Below are 17499 nucleotides of genomic sequence, written 5' to 3' on the forward strand. Positions count from 1 at the left end.
GGGCTCCCACTGCTAACTTTCCAGTAATCTGGCGCTGTCTTCCTTTGGCACTTTATACTTTCAGTGCTTTGAAAGACAACATAAATTGATAGCTAAGACCGTCTCTCATACTTTAATCCGCATTAGGGTTGAATTTAAACTGCCTCTAGTTTAAAGCAAATTATCAGCAATAAAACCCACAAGGAAGTGGGTTCATAAGCTTCCTGTCTTCTGGCGGTCATGCGGGTCTGTATGTTGCAACCATATGAAGGCGGCTTGGTTGCCCAATGACATGTTAAAAGGTAGTACCTCCCTCAGGCTGTTTTGGGCTCCCAGGTTCAGAGAGGCGAGGTACCGGTGCTATTTGCATTACACGTGAAAAGAATATATTGAGTTATCTATAGGGTCGTTTGGCAATCTCTGACTTTGCCATACAGTGTTGTACTTAAAAGATTACTGATAGAACTAGGGTACTGTGCAGTTTGGGAAATCACATGCCCTTTAATTAGCAATATGGCTGTGAATTGAGATCAGCTATCCAATGAGTTACTGCTTAAAGTTTATTTAGCATGTGCACCAGGATGAAGTACAGTTGTTCAGCCTTGTGTTATTGGACTGGCTAATGATGTGGGATCGATGGCTGATCTGCACAGGGTGGTCCTGAGAGGAATCCTGCCACATGCAATATTGCGGTCTTTCCATTACCACTCAGAAGGGCAGGCACTGAAGTTTCGGTTTTTAGATAGATTTTAAACATGAATGCTTGTAGGTTAAACACATATAAAATATGTTATTTTACCTTAAAGATGCCAGTAGGGTTTTTTTCTTCATGTAAGTTAATGTTCTTGATGGACTGATCAAATAAGTGAAGATTTACCAAGACAGTGTTGTAGATTTGGACGTTGAGCCTTATTCATTGTTCCCTGATTCACAGAGGGACCATCAAACTACTAGAACACAAGCACATTTGAAAAATTTTTTTAAGTTTTTATTTAAATTACATTTGAAATTTTTGCTTCTTGTCCTTCAGAGGTACACGTAGTAAATACTAATTTCCCTTTAACGGATCAGGTACAAGTACTGAGTTTTAGATATTACCCTAAGGCATAAATTCTATGTGCAGACTCACCAAACACGTTTCTTTGGTAAAATTAAAACACCAAAGCGAGAGATACAGGTATCCTAGATACCAGCTAAGTAATGTTTCCCTCTTCTAAAGCCTGTGCTTCCAAATGATTCTCAGACTTCCAAAAATATGTCTCTACTGACGAGAAATCCTTTTAGACACTATAAAGGAAGAAAAAGCCATTTGTGGTAAAAGCAGTGAAGGTGAGAAAGAGAACCATACCTAGATTTAAAAAAATAATAATAATCCCCTAAAATAAGCAAACCTAGAATTTGCTGCTTATCGGAGGCCCTTGAAGAAAGATTGATCAAGAGTCGTGAGAGGTTCAGAATAGAAGCATCTAGAGCTAACACCCAAATGTTAGAACTGTTCCTTTCCACCCACCCTGCCTCTTTTTAAAAAAAAAACACTTTAAAATGTGATACTCTTGCACTGAATTTTTCAGTGGGAAAAACACACTCAAAATGGTATCAGCGGTGACACATAGCCAGAGTCCGTACTCTGTAAATATGTGAAATTTGAAGAACAAGGAAAAACTTTTATTCAACTCCTGCTCAGAATCTCCCTTTTCTCCCTTTAGATTTTATTAGCTGTTATATGGCAAGGGAATTGTTATCAGATCATTCTGTATTAATACCAGTGTTGGCTGTAGTTTCAGTGCTGATACTGTGGGCAGCTGTACACAGTGAATCCAAAGGAGGATTGATTACTGAAATGAAAAACCAGAGGAGCAAATATGTCTCCCATTCTTACTTCTGTTTTAAATGCTGCAAGGATTGCTCATTGAAGAGAGATTACGACTCTTAAAACTTAAAGACCGAAATATAAAAATTGCCATATATGGAGTGCCTGGATGGCTCAGCCGTTAAGCATCTGCCTTCTGCTCAGGTCATGATCCCAGGATCCTGGGATCGAGCCCCGTATCGGGCTCCCTGCTCGGTTGGAAACCTGCTTCTCCCTCTCACACTCCCCTTGCTTGTGTTCCCTCTCTCGCTGTCTCTCTGTGTCAAGTAAATAAATAAAATCTTAAAAAAAAAAAAATTGCCATGCATACTTCTGATGCCCTTCAAAATATAAAAATCAATTTTTATATTAAAATAAGTCCTACATCTACTTTCTAATTTTCATTTTATTGTGACTTTTTAATACTGGGTGGGCTTGAAGAGGAGCTTTTATGAATTCAGAGAACAAGTTTATGTTGGTGTCTATTACGTGCCTGGCAATTTGCTTAATTCATTTTACTGGAGGAAGTGGGAAGGATACCTAAATTAACACCCTGCTTAAAAAAAAAAACAAAAAACCTACTTACCCTCTCCCTCTGGATATTTCTCTTTACCTACTTGAAAGGAAAAAGAAGTAGGACTTGTTGAAACGTGTTTAGTTGTTCAGGTAATCTTTATATATAATTCTATTCAAATGAAGAAAGAAGTAATATTCCCTTTGGAGGTGTAATTGATAAATATGTTCCATATCATCACTTAAAAGGATTTGACAGCAAGTTTGGGGAGCAAAAGATGAGTGTTAATAGAACCACTAATTTTCAAAAGTTATCATTTATTCTTATTTAAAAGCTGATGGAGTGCTCTATTTTGCAAGGGAAGAAAACGTGTCTTTGCTTTTTCTAATTTCCTTAACTCCTGTCTGTGTTACATTCTGGCTAATATTACTTAACAAATAATGTCAGGAAAGTAATTGCATTTTCATTATGATGCTCTTCCCTCGTGATCATTCTGTAGGCAATATAGAGAAACTAAGAATTTCCCAGTTGAAGAGCAGCCTTTCCAGCTTAAATCAGTTCTTCTGGCCTGACGAAGTTCTGTTATAGTGAGCACAGATGGATAAAGATATCCAGAAGCTGGCCTTTCCTCTTTTGGGTACTTGGTTTGGTCCTCGAAATGTTAGTCTGCCTTTTAGGGGTGCATTTTTAAAGCTTGGGTCTTATCACAAGATTGTATGTTAAGCTTCTCTTCATTGTCAGGATAGACAGCATTCGTACATACAGTTGCAAACCTAATTATAACCGTTAATTAAGTTTACATCTCCGTAGCCAGTTTATTAATAAGCTGTGTGAAGTCATGTTTTAGTTTCGTAGAAAGCACTGCTACTTATATTTTGTACTAATACTGTTACATTAATGCTTGACAGTTGTGAAGCATATATATTTAACAGGAGGATATGTACAATATGATTCAAATTTCTTAAATATGTCTGTGTAGGGATAGGAAATGATTATAAGCTATGTAACAAAATGTTAATTATGTTTATCTCTGGGTAGTGAGACCTCTTAGGCTTTTAAAAAACATTTTCCATTTTGGGGAAAGTGAATATGTAATCAATAAAAAAATGTATGATCCCACTATGTAGACATACACATATATGTATACAAATTATGATTTTTTACGAAGTATTTAAAAAACCAAACAACTTTCTGATAAATTCTTAGTGAGGCATCCAAATTTTTGCAGACCAAGAGGTATCTATTCCTCAATTATAAAGGGAAAAATCTCTCAGATACAGCTATCAGAAAATGGAGAGTTACCCCTATAAATTTATAATCTGCTTATGGCATAAAAAGGTATTTGGAGGTGATATTTAATGATTATGGAAGTCTTTTAAAAATAGAAAATTGGAGGAAAAAGCCCATCAGGATCAAAGTAGAACTGCAGATTATCTTCTGGAGCAATGACAAGCAAGGTTTTTGTTAATATACTTTTTGCTTATTGGCATGGTTTTTTCCCCACTGGGGTGTGTTCTGGCATGTTTTCTTTTAATTCACAATTAAATTAGCTTTATTTTAGTCCATGACAGGAATATAAGTTCTTTGCCTGCTTTATGGAATTAAAAATGTCAGTGGGAGCAGGGTACTGTTCTTAGCTACTAAAATATTGGTACCTGAGTGTATTTGAACAATACAGAGACGACTTGTCAAACTGTCATCCCTTCTATTTGTTAAACGCACTCATAGGACTTAACTTACTTCCTTCTCAAATACTTGAGGTTGAAGATGCTCCCTTTTTGAAGTAGAACAGTGGAGATGTAGGCAGCACCACAAGTTCGCCAGAGTTGGCATCAGAATGGATTTATTTCATCCTTTGCAGCCTTGTTTGAGTACCTTTAATTGCCAGCTGCTTTCTAGAAGCTGAGATCAGGGGACCGAATACCACGCGGTTTCCACATGTCCGTCTACCTGAGTTGTTCTGCTCTGTGATCGTTAGAACTCCTCTCTGACCAGCTTAGCTGAGTTGACCGTGGGAACAGGAGCGTCATTACCTCAAGCAGTGTCTTGGAAAGGACAGTCACTTGGCACTCTGAATTCTGGTTTCCAGAGACTCAGCCCAGCTTGGGCTTCACCCCCACCCAGGTGGGGAGCTTCTAGTTGCACCTCCCCTGAGTGGATAGCCTCCTTCGAAAAGCATCTCTTTGACCCGGCCACCCCAGCCTGACCAGAGGTCCCATGTCACAGGCTGTATGAGTCCTCGTCTTTAATCCTTACCTTTCTGCTTTTGCACGAACTCAGAGGCTGGACTTGAAATTAGGCCTTGGACTGTATTAGAAAATTAGGTAATCACACTACTGGCTTTAGGCAAGGAACTGCACCACCATTGTGGGGATGTCTATTACCAGGTAACAAGCGCTTGGCTGCACAGAAAATAGAAGTGGTGCCCTCAAAGGCTTTGAGGTGGGGAGGATAGCTGTTCATCCTGCTTCCCCATAAACTCCATAAGCAGGGTGTCTTGAGTTTTCCCCGACAGTCTCCAGAGAGCCAATCATCAAAGCCAGTATCCCAGGTGAGAAGAGGAGACCGGGGATGTATGTGTCTGGTCCCTCTGGCCGCTGGATGCTTTCCCAGTAATTCAGAGAATTTTGGTCAGAGAAGCCCTCTTTTAGGCTGAGGTTAACGATAACATTTTTTTCCAACTAAGTTAGGGTGAGTTGATGTCACTCTCTCGTGCTAAACATTCTCTCTGCCACTTACCACTGTCGTGTCTAAGTATCCGCGAGGGAGGAAGTCAATCTGAGATGGACCAAGGTTTGTTTTTCCACTGCTACTCTTAGCCTAGCTCTGCTTTCTGATGACTAGTTTGTGGACCTAAAGCTGAGGCAACCTGGTTCTCCTGTGGAAATGCCTGATGTGTGAATTAATATATTATTTTATTTTACATGTTTCTGTTTAAAAGGGAGGGGACATGAAAGTAGAATTCATTCATTCAGTACATTTTAACTGAGTACCTTGTATATTCCTGTTATTATTCTTGTCACTGTGGATACAGCAAGGAGCAAGACAGGCAAGGCCCCTTTCCTTAGGAGGAAACAGATGTAAAACGGGAAAATGCGTTGGTGGAAAATTACTTGATGGGTTGGGGGTGGGGGAGGATTTAAGTGCTCAGGAAAGGCCTCACTCAGATTTTACATTTGAACTAAAAATCTAAATCACAAAAAGTTGCTATCCTTATGAAGATCTGGGAGAAGACTGTCCAAGCAGAAGGAACAGCAAGGGCAGTTGCCTTCAGTTAGGAATGAACTTGGTACGTACGAAAACCAGAAACAAGGCCGATGTGCCTGGAGCTTGAGAACAGGAGGGCGATGTGGTTCAGAACAAGGCTGGAGGGGAAGGCAGGGGTTCCAGATCATGAAGGGTCTTGTGGACCATGGTAACAATTTGGGATGTTATTCTGAGCACAGTAGGAAGCCCTGGAGGGCTTTACGCAGAAGAACCTTGTGATGTAAAAGGGTATCATCTGGCTGTGATAGGGAGAGTGGACTGTGGGGAACAGAATGGAAACTGGGAGACCAGTTGGTCAGTTACTGCCATGGCTCCCCTAGGAGCTGATGTGTAATGGTTTAGGGACCAGGGTGCTGAAGACAAGCCCTACCCCGCGAAGAGGGAAACTGTCTGACTTTCTCATCCTCTTTCAGTATAGCCTTTAAGGCTACTCAGCTCGACATTTGAATGTAAAGAAAGTAATATTTTGAACTAGCGCAAAATTCTATGATTTCTAGCCATCCTGGTTTGTTTTGTTTTGTTTTTTCATTTTATTACTGAAGTTTTTGACAATTAATTTCTGACTCTTAAACATCTCATTTCTCTTTGGCTTACTTCTGTGTACCCAGTCTGCTTAATCTATACTTTGTATTAGGGTGTTTGCCAAAGATTGCTCATAGTTGTTTATTAAAATACTTAGGGCCTTTCTTCCTTTTTCTTTTTTTTAAAGTAGGCTCCACACCCAATGTGGGACTTAAACTCACAACCCCAAGAAGATCAAGAGTTGCAGGCTCTACCCACTAGCCAGCCAGGCACCCCTTATTGTCTTTCTTATTACAAAATCTTTACTGCAGAAAATACAGCAAAACCTAAGGGAAAAAACCTCCATGATCCCACTATCCCAAGAAATCTTTTATTTCCTTTCCATCTTTTTTCTATGCATGCCTATATTTATTTTTAAGTGGTTATTTCTTGAAGAAGTAAATTTTGCAAACAGTAGTTTTCATAAGAAATTTGCTAGTTAAGTGATTTGCTTCATTGACTTTTTCATAGCATTCTTTAAGGTGGGGGCTCAATTTCGTATTTTCTTGAACTGTTGTCATTAGTTGAAAAACCCTTCTCCCATTAGTTGTTCATTATGTAATTTTAATATGTTTTGATTACGTTGTCTATGTCTTTAGCCAAGTTTCTAATACTATCCTTAAAATACCCGCCAGCAGGCTAAAGTCATAGATTAGACCCAGAGTTAAAATTTTTTGTTTTTCTGGCATTTTTTTTTCCCCTCAGAGCTGTAATTTGGTTAGCTTTGCTGGGATCCGCCATTATAATCTTCAGGTTATGTAAATTAAATATGTTAGCCTATTAATTAATTCCTATACTGTGCCTAGGATTTATGGTGACTTATTTCAGCTTATAGTAAAGACGTTAGAAATCTATTCCTAAAAACTTGTAGAACTAAGCTAGATCTTAGCTACAACCATGCATTCGGGAAAATAGAAATTCTTTTTTCAATGTATTTGTCCTGAAGTCAGGCTAAAATGTAATGATGATTCTTGGAATTATTTTGCAGACCTCAAAGGAAGATCTTCTGCAGGCTGATTTTGAAGGTGCTTTAAAGTTTTTCAGAGTTCAGCTTCCAAAGAGATACAGGGCAGAGGAAAATGCCAGAAGATTGATGGAGCAGGCTTGCAATATTAAGGTAAGGTACATGGATTTATATATAATAAAGACAGAATTTGAATGCAGAAAGAACATGGCCAATTATATAAAACCTTTTCTCTATACTTGCTGGATTTTGACTATGTTTAAGGTGATGCTGTGTCTGAACTAGTCTCTCCCAGACGTTTTTGTGAGGCTGGTGTGTGTATAATACCTTCTAGTAAGACTTGGAGTGAAAGTTAGTAGGTTCAGATTGGAACAATAGGAAGACAAACATTTATCTTATAGGTAGGGCACTAGAATGGACTGCTGTGATAGTGGTTTCCATGGCAGCAGACTTAGTATTTAGCTTTTGGCCATCTGTTTTAGGGTTATTTACGACAAAGCAAGACAAGCCTGCTAGGCAGTGCTTTCTCTTCTCTAAGGGACTTGGAAAGGTTTGAGCCTTGGTGTGCCCATTCCCACCTCACCCCATCCCAAATGGTCATGGATATATTGTTCCTTATCCTATGCCACTTAAAACTAAATAAGTTTTATAAAATAATTTGATATGGAAATTTCTATTCAGAAAATTATGGTATCAAGATGAGAGAGCACATTTTTTAAAGATTTAGAACCGATTTCTTGATGTTAATTCTTGTATCTCTGGAATATACTTGGGAATCTTCTTACCTACCTATGACATAATTATAAATTTCCCTTCTGAACAAAGAGACAAAGATCCCTTGTCTTATGGACCTTATGTTCTTGCAGAAGGGAACAGAAAATAAATTACTAACATTATAAATAATATGTTTAATGTGCTAGAAGGTGATAAATAGCTAGGAAAAAAGGAAAAGTGGTGTGAAATAATAAGCAAGACCGGATTGGTGAGAAGAGGGAAAGTTAGAGTTGTTACTAGGTAGTCAGAGTAGGTAGACCTCATTAGGGAGGTGAAGGAGATGGGTTAGTCATGGAGATGTCTAGGAGAAGAGCATTCCAACAGAGGCAACAGCTAGTTCAAAGGCCCTGAGGCTGGCTCATGCCTGGTGGGTTTGAAGAACAGCAAGAAGGCCAGTGTAGCTGGAGTGAAGTGAATGAAAATGGGAGCAATAGACAAGGAAGTTAGAGAGCTCACAAGGAGCCAGAAAATGTAAGTCTTTCTAAGGATTCAGGCTTTACTTTGAGTGAAGTGGGTAGCTCTTTCAGGGTTTTGGTGGAAGAGTGATATGATCTGTCTGAGGTTTTAGAAGATCACAGTGCTTACTGTATTGAGAACAGACTGCAGGAAAGTAAGGGTGGAAGTAGGGAGCTCAGACAGGGGTTTTTGCAGTAATCCTGTTGAGAAATAATGATCGAGTTTGCCAGGGTGATAACAATGAGATAGAGATGGAGTGGAGACGGAGGTGGTTGGAACCTGAGTACGTTTTGAAAGAGAACCAAAAGGATTTCGTGAAATATTACACATAAGTATGAGAGAAAACAAGGAGTCAAGATGATTCCATAGATTTTGGATTAGGCAATTAGAAGATAGAGTTGCCATCGAGTTATTAAGTTCATTACTTAAAATGTACTTTGACACAGACTTCATTTAAGCACCATACCCATTCTAACACTTTCTTGGTTTCACACTTTGTTTTTTTACTTTAACTTATTTTTAAGTAAATTCTGATTGTCAAAAAGTACAATTCAGTGCTGAAAGTAAATAACTGAACAGAAAAAATGTGTTGTCTTTCAAATGAATTCTATATTCAAAAAAATCATTTCCCAAAGATATTAAGCAAAACAGACCTCTGAATCTTCATCCTGAAATGCAAATTTATAAAGCTTTCCAGATTATTTTAATTTGGCTGGGCCAGATGACTAAGCATGAGCCATATTTGTCTGTAGACTTTGAAAATGCATTTCAGTGGTCATGGTGGCTTTGATTGAATTTTGTGGGTGGTAAGTGTGAAAGGTAGGCTCCAGCCTCCTATTGTTCCAGAGCCGTCAGAGAAAAGTACTATAACTACAACAGTGCTATAGGAATCTGTTAAAATAAAACATTCATTTCTAAGAATGAGATGAGAGAGTTAGAACGTACAGGTAAGGTAGAAAGTTAAATGTCTTCAGGGGAAATTTGGTAACATCGGACAATCACTGAGAATGGAAAACCCAGGAAAGCAATCCGAAATTGTGAGATGTACAGGGAAAGATTTTTTCCAGTATAATTTATGAAGCTCCTCAGAGGATGGAGGCAATTAACAATGGTCAGACCAGAAACCTGAAAGATGCAGAAACTTAAAATGTTAGAAAGTAAGTTCAAAATATGATCTGAGTGTACCGTTTCTGAAATGAACACGTGCAACCAGAATGATTTATGTGAACACAAGCAGAGATAGACGTGAATTTTTATTTTAAGTAATTATTTGATTTTGGTTTTTGTTTTTAGGTCTTGTTTTGGGTTTTGTTCTTTGTTTTTGCATTATCTAAGGAGAGTAACTTTTTCTTAGATCTGTAAAACAGTACTCACAGGACGCCATGTTTATTAAGGTATAGTTGACATAACATTATATTAGTTTCAGTTGCAAAGTTGCAAAATGATCACCACAATACGTCCAGTTGACTCCTGTCACCATCCATGGTTACAAAATATTTTTTTCTTGTGGTAAGAACTTTCTAGATCCACTCTCCCAGCTACTTTGAAACAGGCAGTACGGTATTATTAACTATAGTCACCATGCTGTGTAGTATATCTGAAAGACTTATTTATTTTATAATGAATAATGTCATCATTTTATAATGAAATTTGTACCTTTTGACCCCCTTCACCCATTTTACCCACCCCTTTACCCCCTGCCTTGGGCAATCAGTCTGTTCTCTGTTTTCCTGAACTTGGTATTTTTGTTTTGTTTTGTTTTTTTAGATTCTACATATAAGTGAGATTATATGGTGTTTATCTTCTGTCCAACTTATTTCACTTAGCATAATGCCGTCAAGTTCCATCCATATTGTGCCTAATAGCAAGATTTCGTTCTTTTTTGTGCCTGAATAATATTCCATTGTGCATGTATACCACATTTTCTTCAGCCATTTGTCCATCAGTGGCCATTTAGGTTCCCATTGCTGGCTATTGTAAATAATGCTGTAATGAACATAGGGGTGCATATTATCTTTTCAAATGAGCGTTTTTGTTTTCTTCAGATAAATACCTGCAAGTGAAATTACTAGATTGTATGGTAGTTCTGTTTTTAATTTTTTTTTTAAAGATTTTATTTATTTATTTGACAGAGATAGAGACAGCCAGTGAGAGAGGGAACACAAGCAGGGGGAGTGGGAGAGGAAGAAGCAGGCTCATAGCGGAGGAGCCTGACGTGGGGCTCGATCCCATAATGTCGGGATCACGCCCTGAGCCAAAGGCAGACGCTTAACCGCTGTGCCACCCAGGCGCCCCTGTTTTTAAGTTTTTGAAGAAGCTTCATTTTCCATAGTGGCTGCACCAGTTTACATTTCCACCAACAATTGCACAGGGGTTTCCTTTTCTCCACATCCTGGCCAACCCTTATTTCTTATCTTTTAGATAATAACAGCTCTAACAGATACGAAGTGATATCTCATTGTGGTTTTGATTTGCATTTCCCTGATGATAAGTAGTGTTGGGCACCTTTTCACATACCCGTTGGTCATCTGTATGTCTTCTTTGGAAAAATGTTCAGGTCCTCTGCCCATTTTTTAATCAGATTGGGGTTTTTTTGCTGTTGAGTTATATGAGTTCTTTATACATTTTGGATATTAACTCTTAGACATACGATTTGCAAATATTTTCTACCATTCAATAGGTTGCCTTTTCATTTTGTTGACGGTTTTCTTTTGCTGTGCAAAAGTTGTTGTTTGTTTGGTTGGTTTTTTAAACTCTGGGGCTTGAACTCATAATCCTGATATCAAAACCTGAGCTGAAATCAAGAGTCAGACACTTAACCGACTGAGCCACCCAGGCACCCCTGTGCAAGTTTTTTAGTATGATGTAGTCCACTTGGTTTATTTTTGCTCTTGTCGTGTTTATTTTAGGTGTCAAATCCAAAATAGATCACCACCGAGACATGTCAAGGAGCTCACCACCTATGTTTGCTTCTAGGAGTTTTATGATTTAAGGACTTATGTTCAAGTCTTTTATCCCTTTTAAGTTAATTTTCGTGTTTGGTGTAAGATAGTGGTCCAGTTTCATTCCTTTGTATATGGCTGTCCAGTTTTTCCATCACCACTTATTGAAGAAATTGTCCTTTCCCCATAGTATGTCCTGGCTCCTTTGTTGTCAATTAATTGACCATATGCATGGGTTTATTTCTGGCTTCTCTATTCTGTCCCATTGATCTATGTATCTTTTTTTATATATACTGCTACCATACTGTTTTGAATACTTTGGCTTTGTAGTATAGTTGAAGCCAGACAGCTTGATGCCTCCAGCTTTGTTCTTCTTTTTTAAGATTGCTTTGGGTATTTGGGGTCTTTTGTGGTTCTATACAAATTTTAAAATTGTTCCATTTCTGTGAAAGATGCCATTGGAATTTTGATAGGGACTGTATTGAAAATATAGATTGCTTTGGGCGTATGGACCTTTTAGCAATATTAATTTTAACTTGTGAACACTGAGTATCTTTGTATTTATTTGTGTCTTCTTTAGTTTCTTTCATTAATGTCTTCTAGTTTTCAGTGTCTAGTATTTTTTGATGCAATTATATTAAATACATTTTAAAATAGCTTTTACATCAAAACCCGGACCACACATACACCTGAAGAAATACCTGCACAATGTGTGATACACTCTGATGTTTCCTCTTCTGCTATATTGTATTCTGTGTCATTTAAACTTCTTGAAGAAAAATCTTCAAACCGAAAAGGCAGTCATAACCCAGTAAATCGATTTCACAACAGCTTGCTGTTTTGGAAAAACACTGAGGTCTATCATACCGTTCACACCACCTCCTCTTCCCAATTCTGATATGCTGCAACTTGTGAGAAGTCGTGGAGCTTAAGGTGTGGCAATGCATAATGGAAGTAGGGGTGTGGTAAGGATGTGAATTGTCATGCGGTCCTTATAGCACAATATGCTGGCAACTGCAAATTTTAGGGAGTGATGGATTTACAGACCAAGGCTATGTGTTAGGCAAAGCATTCACAGGCAGAAGTGGCTGCATGGAATAGGCAAAAAAGTTGCCCTCACAATTTCTTATCTACAGCCTTGAGATTAAAGTCAGAATGTCAAAAGTAAGAAAAATTTTATTTTAATTATTTTCAAAGTTAGTATTTGTATATGATTATATCTTTTTTGAATGGACATGTTCTCATTTAATTACCCAACAAGCTGAATCACTTTCCTCTAACTTTAAGGAACTAGGTGATGAATGATTTCAGTGAACTGACTGGTTTTAAAATAGATGCAACAGTTAGTTGTAGGTGAAAAGTAACTTATTAGTTCCATATGTGGTTTATTTCTGTGTGTGTACCAACAAGATGTATTAACAAACCACACTGGATGAGATAAATAACTTTATTCTTCTAAAATCTGTATAATATTAAATATCAAAAATGTTTTTGTGTTTATTTTTTCTGACTTAACTAACATGATTTTAGATTTTTCAGATATCTTCCTGTGCCTATGGTTTCAACTAGGTTAAAATCAGAAAATATGTTGACCTATCAGACTTGATCTGAAAAGTGATTTGCTTATTTAATATATGAATATCCTGTTCTTCCTCAGGTTTCGCTGAATATCATTATTCAGCTGTGACTTGTAGTTAAACATTCTGCTAGTGTAGACCTTCTTAAACTTGATTCTTAGCTTCATGAACTCTAAATCAGTTGAAATTTGAATTTCTTAATACAGGCATATGAGCATTTTGTTTTTCCTGGTAAGGTGATCTATAGCTTTCAATAGATTCTTAAAAGGAAGTCAGTAACTCAAAAAAAAAATTAGCCTCTATACTGCGGGACAGTCTTAAACTTGCTAGTACATTGATATTTTTATAAAGTATAAGCATTTATGAATGGGATACCTAAAGATATTCAAGTGCTTATACATCGAACCCTTATAATTAGTCTTGATCTGCCTGTTTTTTAAGGTAATTTTATTCAACATCATTTATATTCTATTAGGTCGAATTGATGAAATTACCATTCTTGTTGGTCAAAAATGTAAGATATTAGACATTGTATATGATTTAATTTAGTATTTCATGCCTCTCCTTGTGATTCGATGCTATGTATATAGATGATCAAATAGTAAAAATTTGAGTCTTTTAATTATAATGGAATTTGTTTAGCTGGCATTGCTCTGCTAAGAGCAGAAGGATAAATTAGAAGAGTAAAACACCTGTAGTAGAAGTTAGAGTACTGCGAATACCTTAGTTCTATGGACATGCAAACTTCTCCTGAGAATTACTGTCCAAAGACTGGGAAGCAAGCCCTGTCTGTCCGTCCATCCTTCCTTCCTTCTTTCCTTCCTTCTTCCCCCCCCCCACCTCTCTCTGTCTCTCTCTTTATTCTTTCTTTCTGGTTCATTTTTATATGGAATAATGTTCCAAATGCCACATTTGTGATGCATCTCATTAGTAGCAAAGTTCATCACATCACACAAAATATTCTGTTGGTAGATATTCATAAAAGAATATTTAAAAATAGAAACCAGCCTATTTCATTTGATTTTATTAGTGAAATAATTTGACCAAAATTTTAACTTCAGAATTTGACATTAAACTAAAACAAGGTAGTTAGGAAAGGAAGTTCATTTCTTGAGTGCGTATTGTATGCAGGAACTATGCAAGAGAACTTCTGAGGGGAGTATGCCCAGGGGTAAGAAAATGTGGCGATGTCCAAGCCCTAGTCATACTTGATGACTAGAGAATAGGGAATGAGGGGAGTAAATAGAGAGAAGACAAAGCAAGCAGGAGCCAGACTGCTGGTGCAGAGCGATGTCTGCCATGGTAAGCAATTTGGATTTTATCCTGGGAGCAATGGGAAGCACTGAGAGGTCTTAAGTAAGAGGCAGAAATAATCAGCTGTTTGCTTTAGAAAGGTCTTTCTGGCTGCTGTGTGGAGAATAGGTTGAAAGGGGTAAGATTAGATATTGGTGCCAGACCAATTCAGGGATGGTTGTAGTAATCCAGGTGAGAAGGGACCAGAGTATCTGTTATAGGCGACAGATTCTAGAGATATTCAAGAGATAGAATGAACAGATCTTAGTGATTGAATGTGAGCATTAGGGCAGGGAAAGAGAGCCAGTGATGACATTCATAATTCTTAGGCAACTTGACAGTAATCACACCGCAAAGGGAACAAAGGAGAATAGATTACAAGGGTGGAAAATAATGAGTGAAGTGTTGGACATGTTAAGTTTGCAGTTATTGTCCACAGTCTCATATCCAAATATATAGAAATATCAAGTGGGTGGATATGGAAGTGAGTTCTGAGCTGAAAGTAGGTATTTGGGTATTACCACTATTGAAACCATGAGAGTGGGTGAATTCTCATAGGGAAGCAGAAAGGAATGTTGAGGACAGGTACATTAACATGTAAAAAATGGCCTGAGAAGTAGAAGCTGGTGAGACTGAGAATCTCAGGCAGGAAGAAACCCGGAAGAGAAGTGAAATGTGACCACTAAGGGAAAAGGTATTTGTTTTCAAGAAGGAAGAAGTTGAATAAATGTCAGTAATGCTGAGAGGTCATATAAGGTAATGAGGAGTGAAAAGCAGACATTGTGCAATAGTTAATGATAAAGATGTCCTTAATGGCCTTAGTGAGAGCAGTTTCAGTGGAGTGATGAAGTATAAACCCCAACGATTCAAGGGATAAATGGGCGGGGAGGAAATGGAGAAAGGAAGATAAAACAACTCTTCTGAGAAGGTTAGAATGGGAAGAAGTTGGGGGATGGAAGAGATGGCCAGCAAGCCAGAGAATAAATACAAGAGAGATAAGAAGACATGAGATTGAGATGGATTTTTGGAGGATGGGAAAGATGAGTCTTTAAATGCTAAAAAACTTCAGTGAATCAGTGTCTTCACTGAGCACCTACTATATGCCAGGCACTGTGCTAGACCCAGGGAATACAAGGTAGATATGCTCTCTGGAATCGTGGGATTTCCATACTATTGTGTGGAAAATATTAGTTAGATAATCACCTAAATAAATGTGTAATTACAAAGTGAGACAAAAGCTCAGAATGGAATAATAAGGATATATGAGGGGAAGGAGTAAGGGAACCTGACTCTGACTCAATCAACAATTTAGGGAAAGCTTTCTTGAACTTAGATTATAAGGCATTCCAGACTGAAGGAACAGCATGTACAAACACTGTGAAGTAGGAAGGAGTAAGATATGTTTAAGAAACTGGCAGAAGGCCAATGGGACTACAGCTCAGAGAATCATGAGGGTTGATGTGTAGGGACCAGACCACTTTGTCTTCAAATAAGAAAAGGCCCATAGAAAGAGAAATGTTGAAGATTTGGTAAAGAAAGGGGAATATATCAAGAGACAGGCTTCCAAGGAGGGTAAGGGATTAGATTTCAAAGAATAGACCTTTCTTCCATTACAGTAGAAGGGAATGAGCAAGGAATCAATGGTGATGAAGGGATGTGCAGTTTGGTGAGGAGAAATTGAGAATATTTCCTTTGAAGGTTTCTGTTATTTCAGTTAAGCAGATTTTAGAATGAAGGGAATATATAGTAAAGTAAGAGGTTTAAAGAACATGGAAAAGCTTTTAGAACAGATGTTGTAGAGACTGGAAGAACTAAGTGAGAAAACACAAAAGAGTTGTTGGACCGTTGTTGGAGATCATGAATTCATAGTGGCAAAAATCTGTAGCATTTTGTGAGTCCCTCTAGAAACACTCAGCAGCCCAAATGTATGCATGAAGAAAGTAGACAGTTATTCTGACCCCAAGTTGAGGTTTGCCAGCATGAGGCAAAGGAAGGACAGTGGAGCCAGGGCGATGGTGCTCTAATAAACCAGATCTTGGGGGAATGAGAGGGATGAAGAGAAGGGGAATCCCTGATCTGTCACTTGTGCCAATGGTGTAAATACTCCTATGATGGCCAGTTTCAAGATGCCAGTGACTTAAGAACAAGCTCAGACACAGGTGCCTGAGTGGCTCAGTCGGTTAAGCATCCAACTCCTGATTTCCACTCAGGTCAGGATCTCAGGGTCATGAGACAGAGCCCCTCTGCCCCTCCCCCCCCCAATAAATAAATAAAATCTTTAAGAAAAAACTGGCTCTCACAATTTTTGAATGTTAATAGTCACTTCTCAGGAACTGGTAGTTGATGACCCCAGCACGCACAGGTTGAGAGAGATAAGGCTAGAAGCTACTGTGGTTGACATGATGGAAAATGGAGTCTAACAAGTAGAAGAGAAAGTGAAGACCAATGGGGACTGAGAGTCTGCAAGAAAAGAGGGTGGGGGACAGCTACAAAGAATTGTTGAACTCCATGACTAAGGAGAATGGTGGAGGAGAGCATTAAACGAGTTGGTGATGGTTACCCAAGAAAAATCATGTTTCCTCCAAGAGCTCTTACATTTGAAAGACAGTTTAGTGACACTGGAAGACAATACTGACTTGTACTTAAAATTTTTGATTGTAGCTCAGTAGCTTAGTCAGTGGCAGCAGAACCGTGCCAGTTGCTATTTTGACGTCTATGGCCGGCTCCTCTGACGTTCCTCTCTCGGTCCTAGCAACAGCGCTACCATCTCTCCCATCTTCCTGTGATTGTAGAGATGGCAGAAGCAGCAGGAGCAAGGGAGACGAGAGGGCCCATGATGGCTAAAAGCAAAGGTCTGCCCTGGCATCTTCCTCACACACCAAAATTGTCTTCCTGCCACATGCGGGAGAAGTAGGCACCAATGACTAAGGGGTTACCGTGGTAACTACTTGCCTCAGAAAAGTCTAAGCTCTGCTTCAGCTCAGTTACCTCTTTACTGAGATGGACAATTATCCGCGCTCTCAGAGGGGATTGATATAATTTGATCTTGCCTCCCACAAATCACGTTTGTAATGGGATATGGTAAATTTGTTTATCTAGAAATTTAACGTTTTCTCCCTTTTAAGACCTCCATATTTGTAACCGTGGATTTGAATTTAACTGTTTGAAAAATAACTTTCATACTAGAAGAAAACTGTAAAGAACATTTGTATTAAAAGCAATTTGCCTCTAATTTCTTCATGCTGTTTGCTATTTATTTCTGACTGTTGTTGCTATGTGTAAACAAGAATGTAATCTCCCAAATGAAGGCTTTCTTTGAATTA

General features: G+C 38.3%; 1 protein-coding gene across 7 annotated transcripts in view; it reads left to right on the forward strand.

Moving 5' to 3' along the window:
- Positions 1-17499, forward strand: part of RABGAP1L (RAB GTPase activating protein 1 like) — a 741419-nt gene that overhangs the window by 588027 nt on the left and 135893 nt on the right. For all 7 annotated transcript variants that reach the window (XM_034667692.1, XM_034667693.1, XM_034667696.1 and 4 more), the window contains one exon: positions 7159-7287. In XM_034667692.1, the coding sequence (XP_034523583.1) occupies positions 7159-7287 (129 nt within the window). The remainder of the gene's footprint in view (positions 1-7158; positions 7288-17499) is intronic.

The sequence above is a fragment of the Ailuropoda melanoleuca genome, chromosome 8, assembly GCF_002007445.2.
Source record: "Ailuropoda melanoleuca isolate Jingjing chromosome 8, ASM200744v2, whole genome shotgun sequence".
In the NCBI taxonomy this organism is placed as follows: Eukaryota; Metazoa; Chordata; class Mammalia; order Carnivora; family Ursidae; genus Ailuropoda; species Ailuropoda melanoleuca.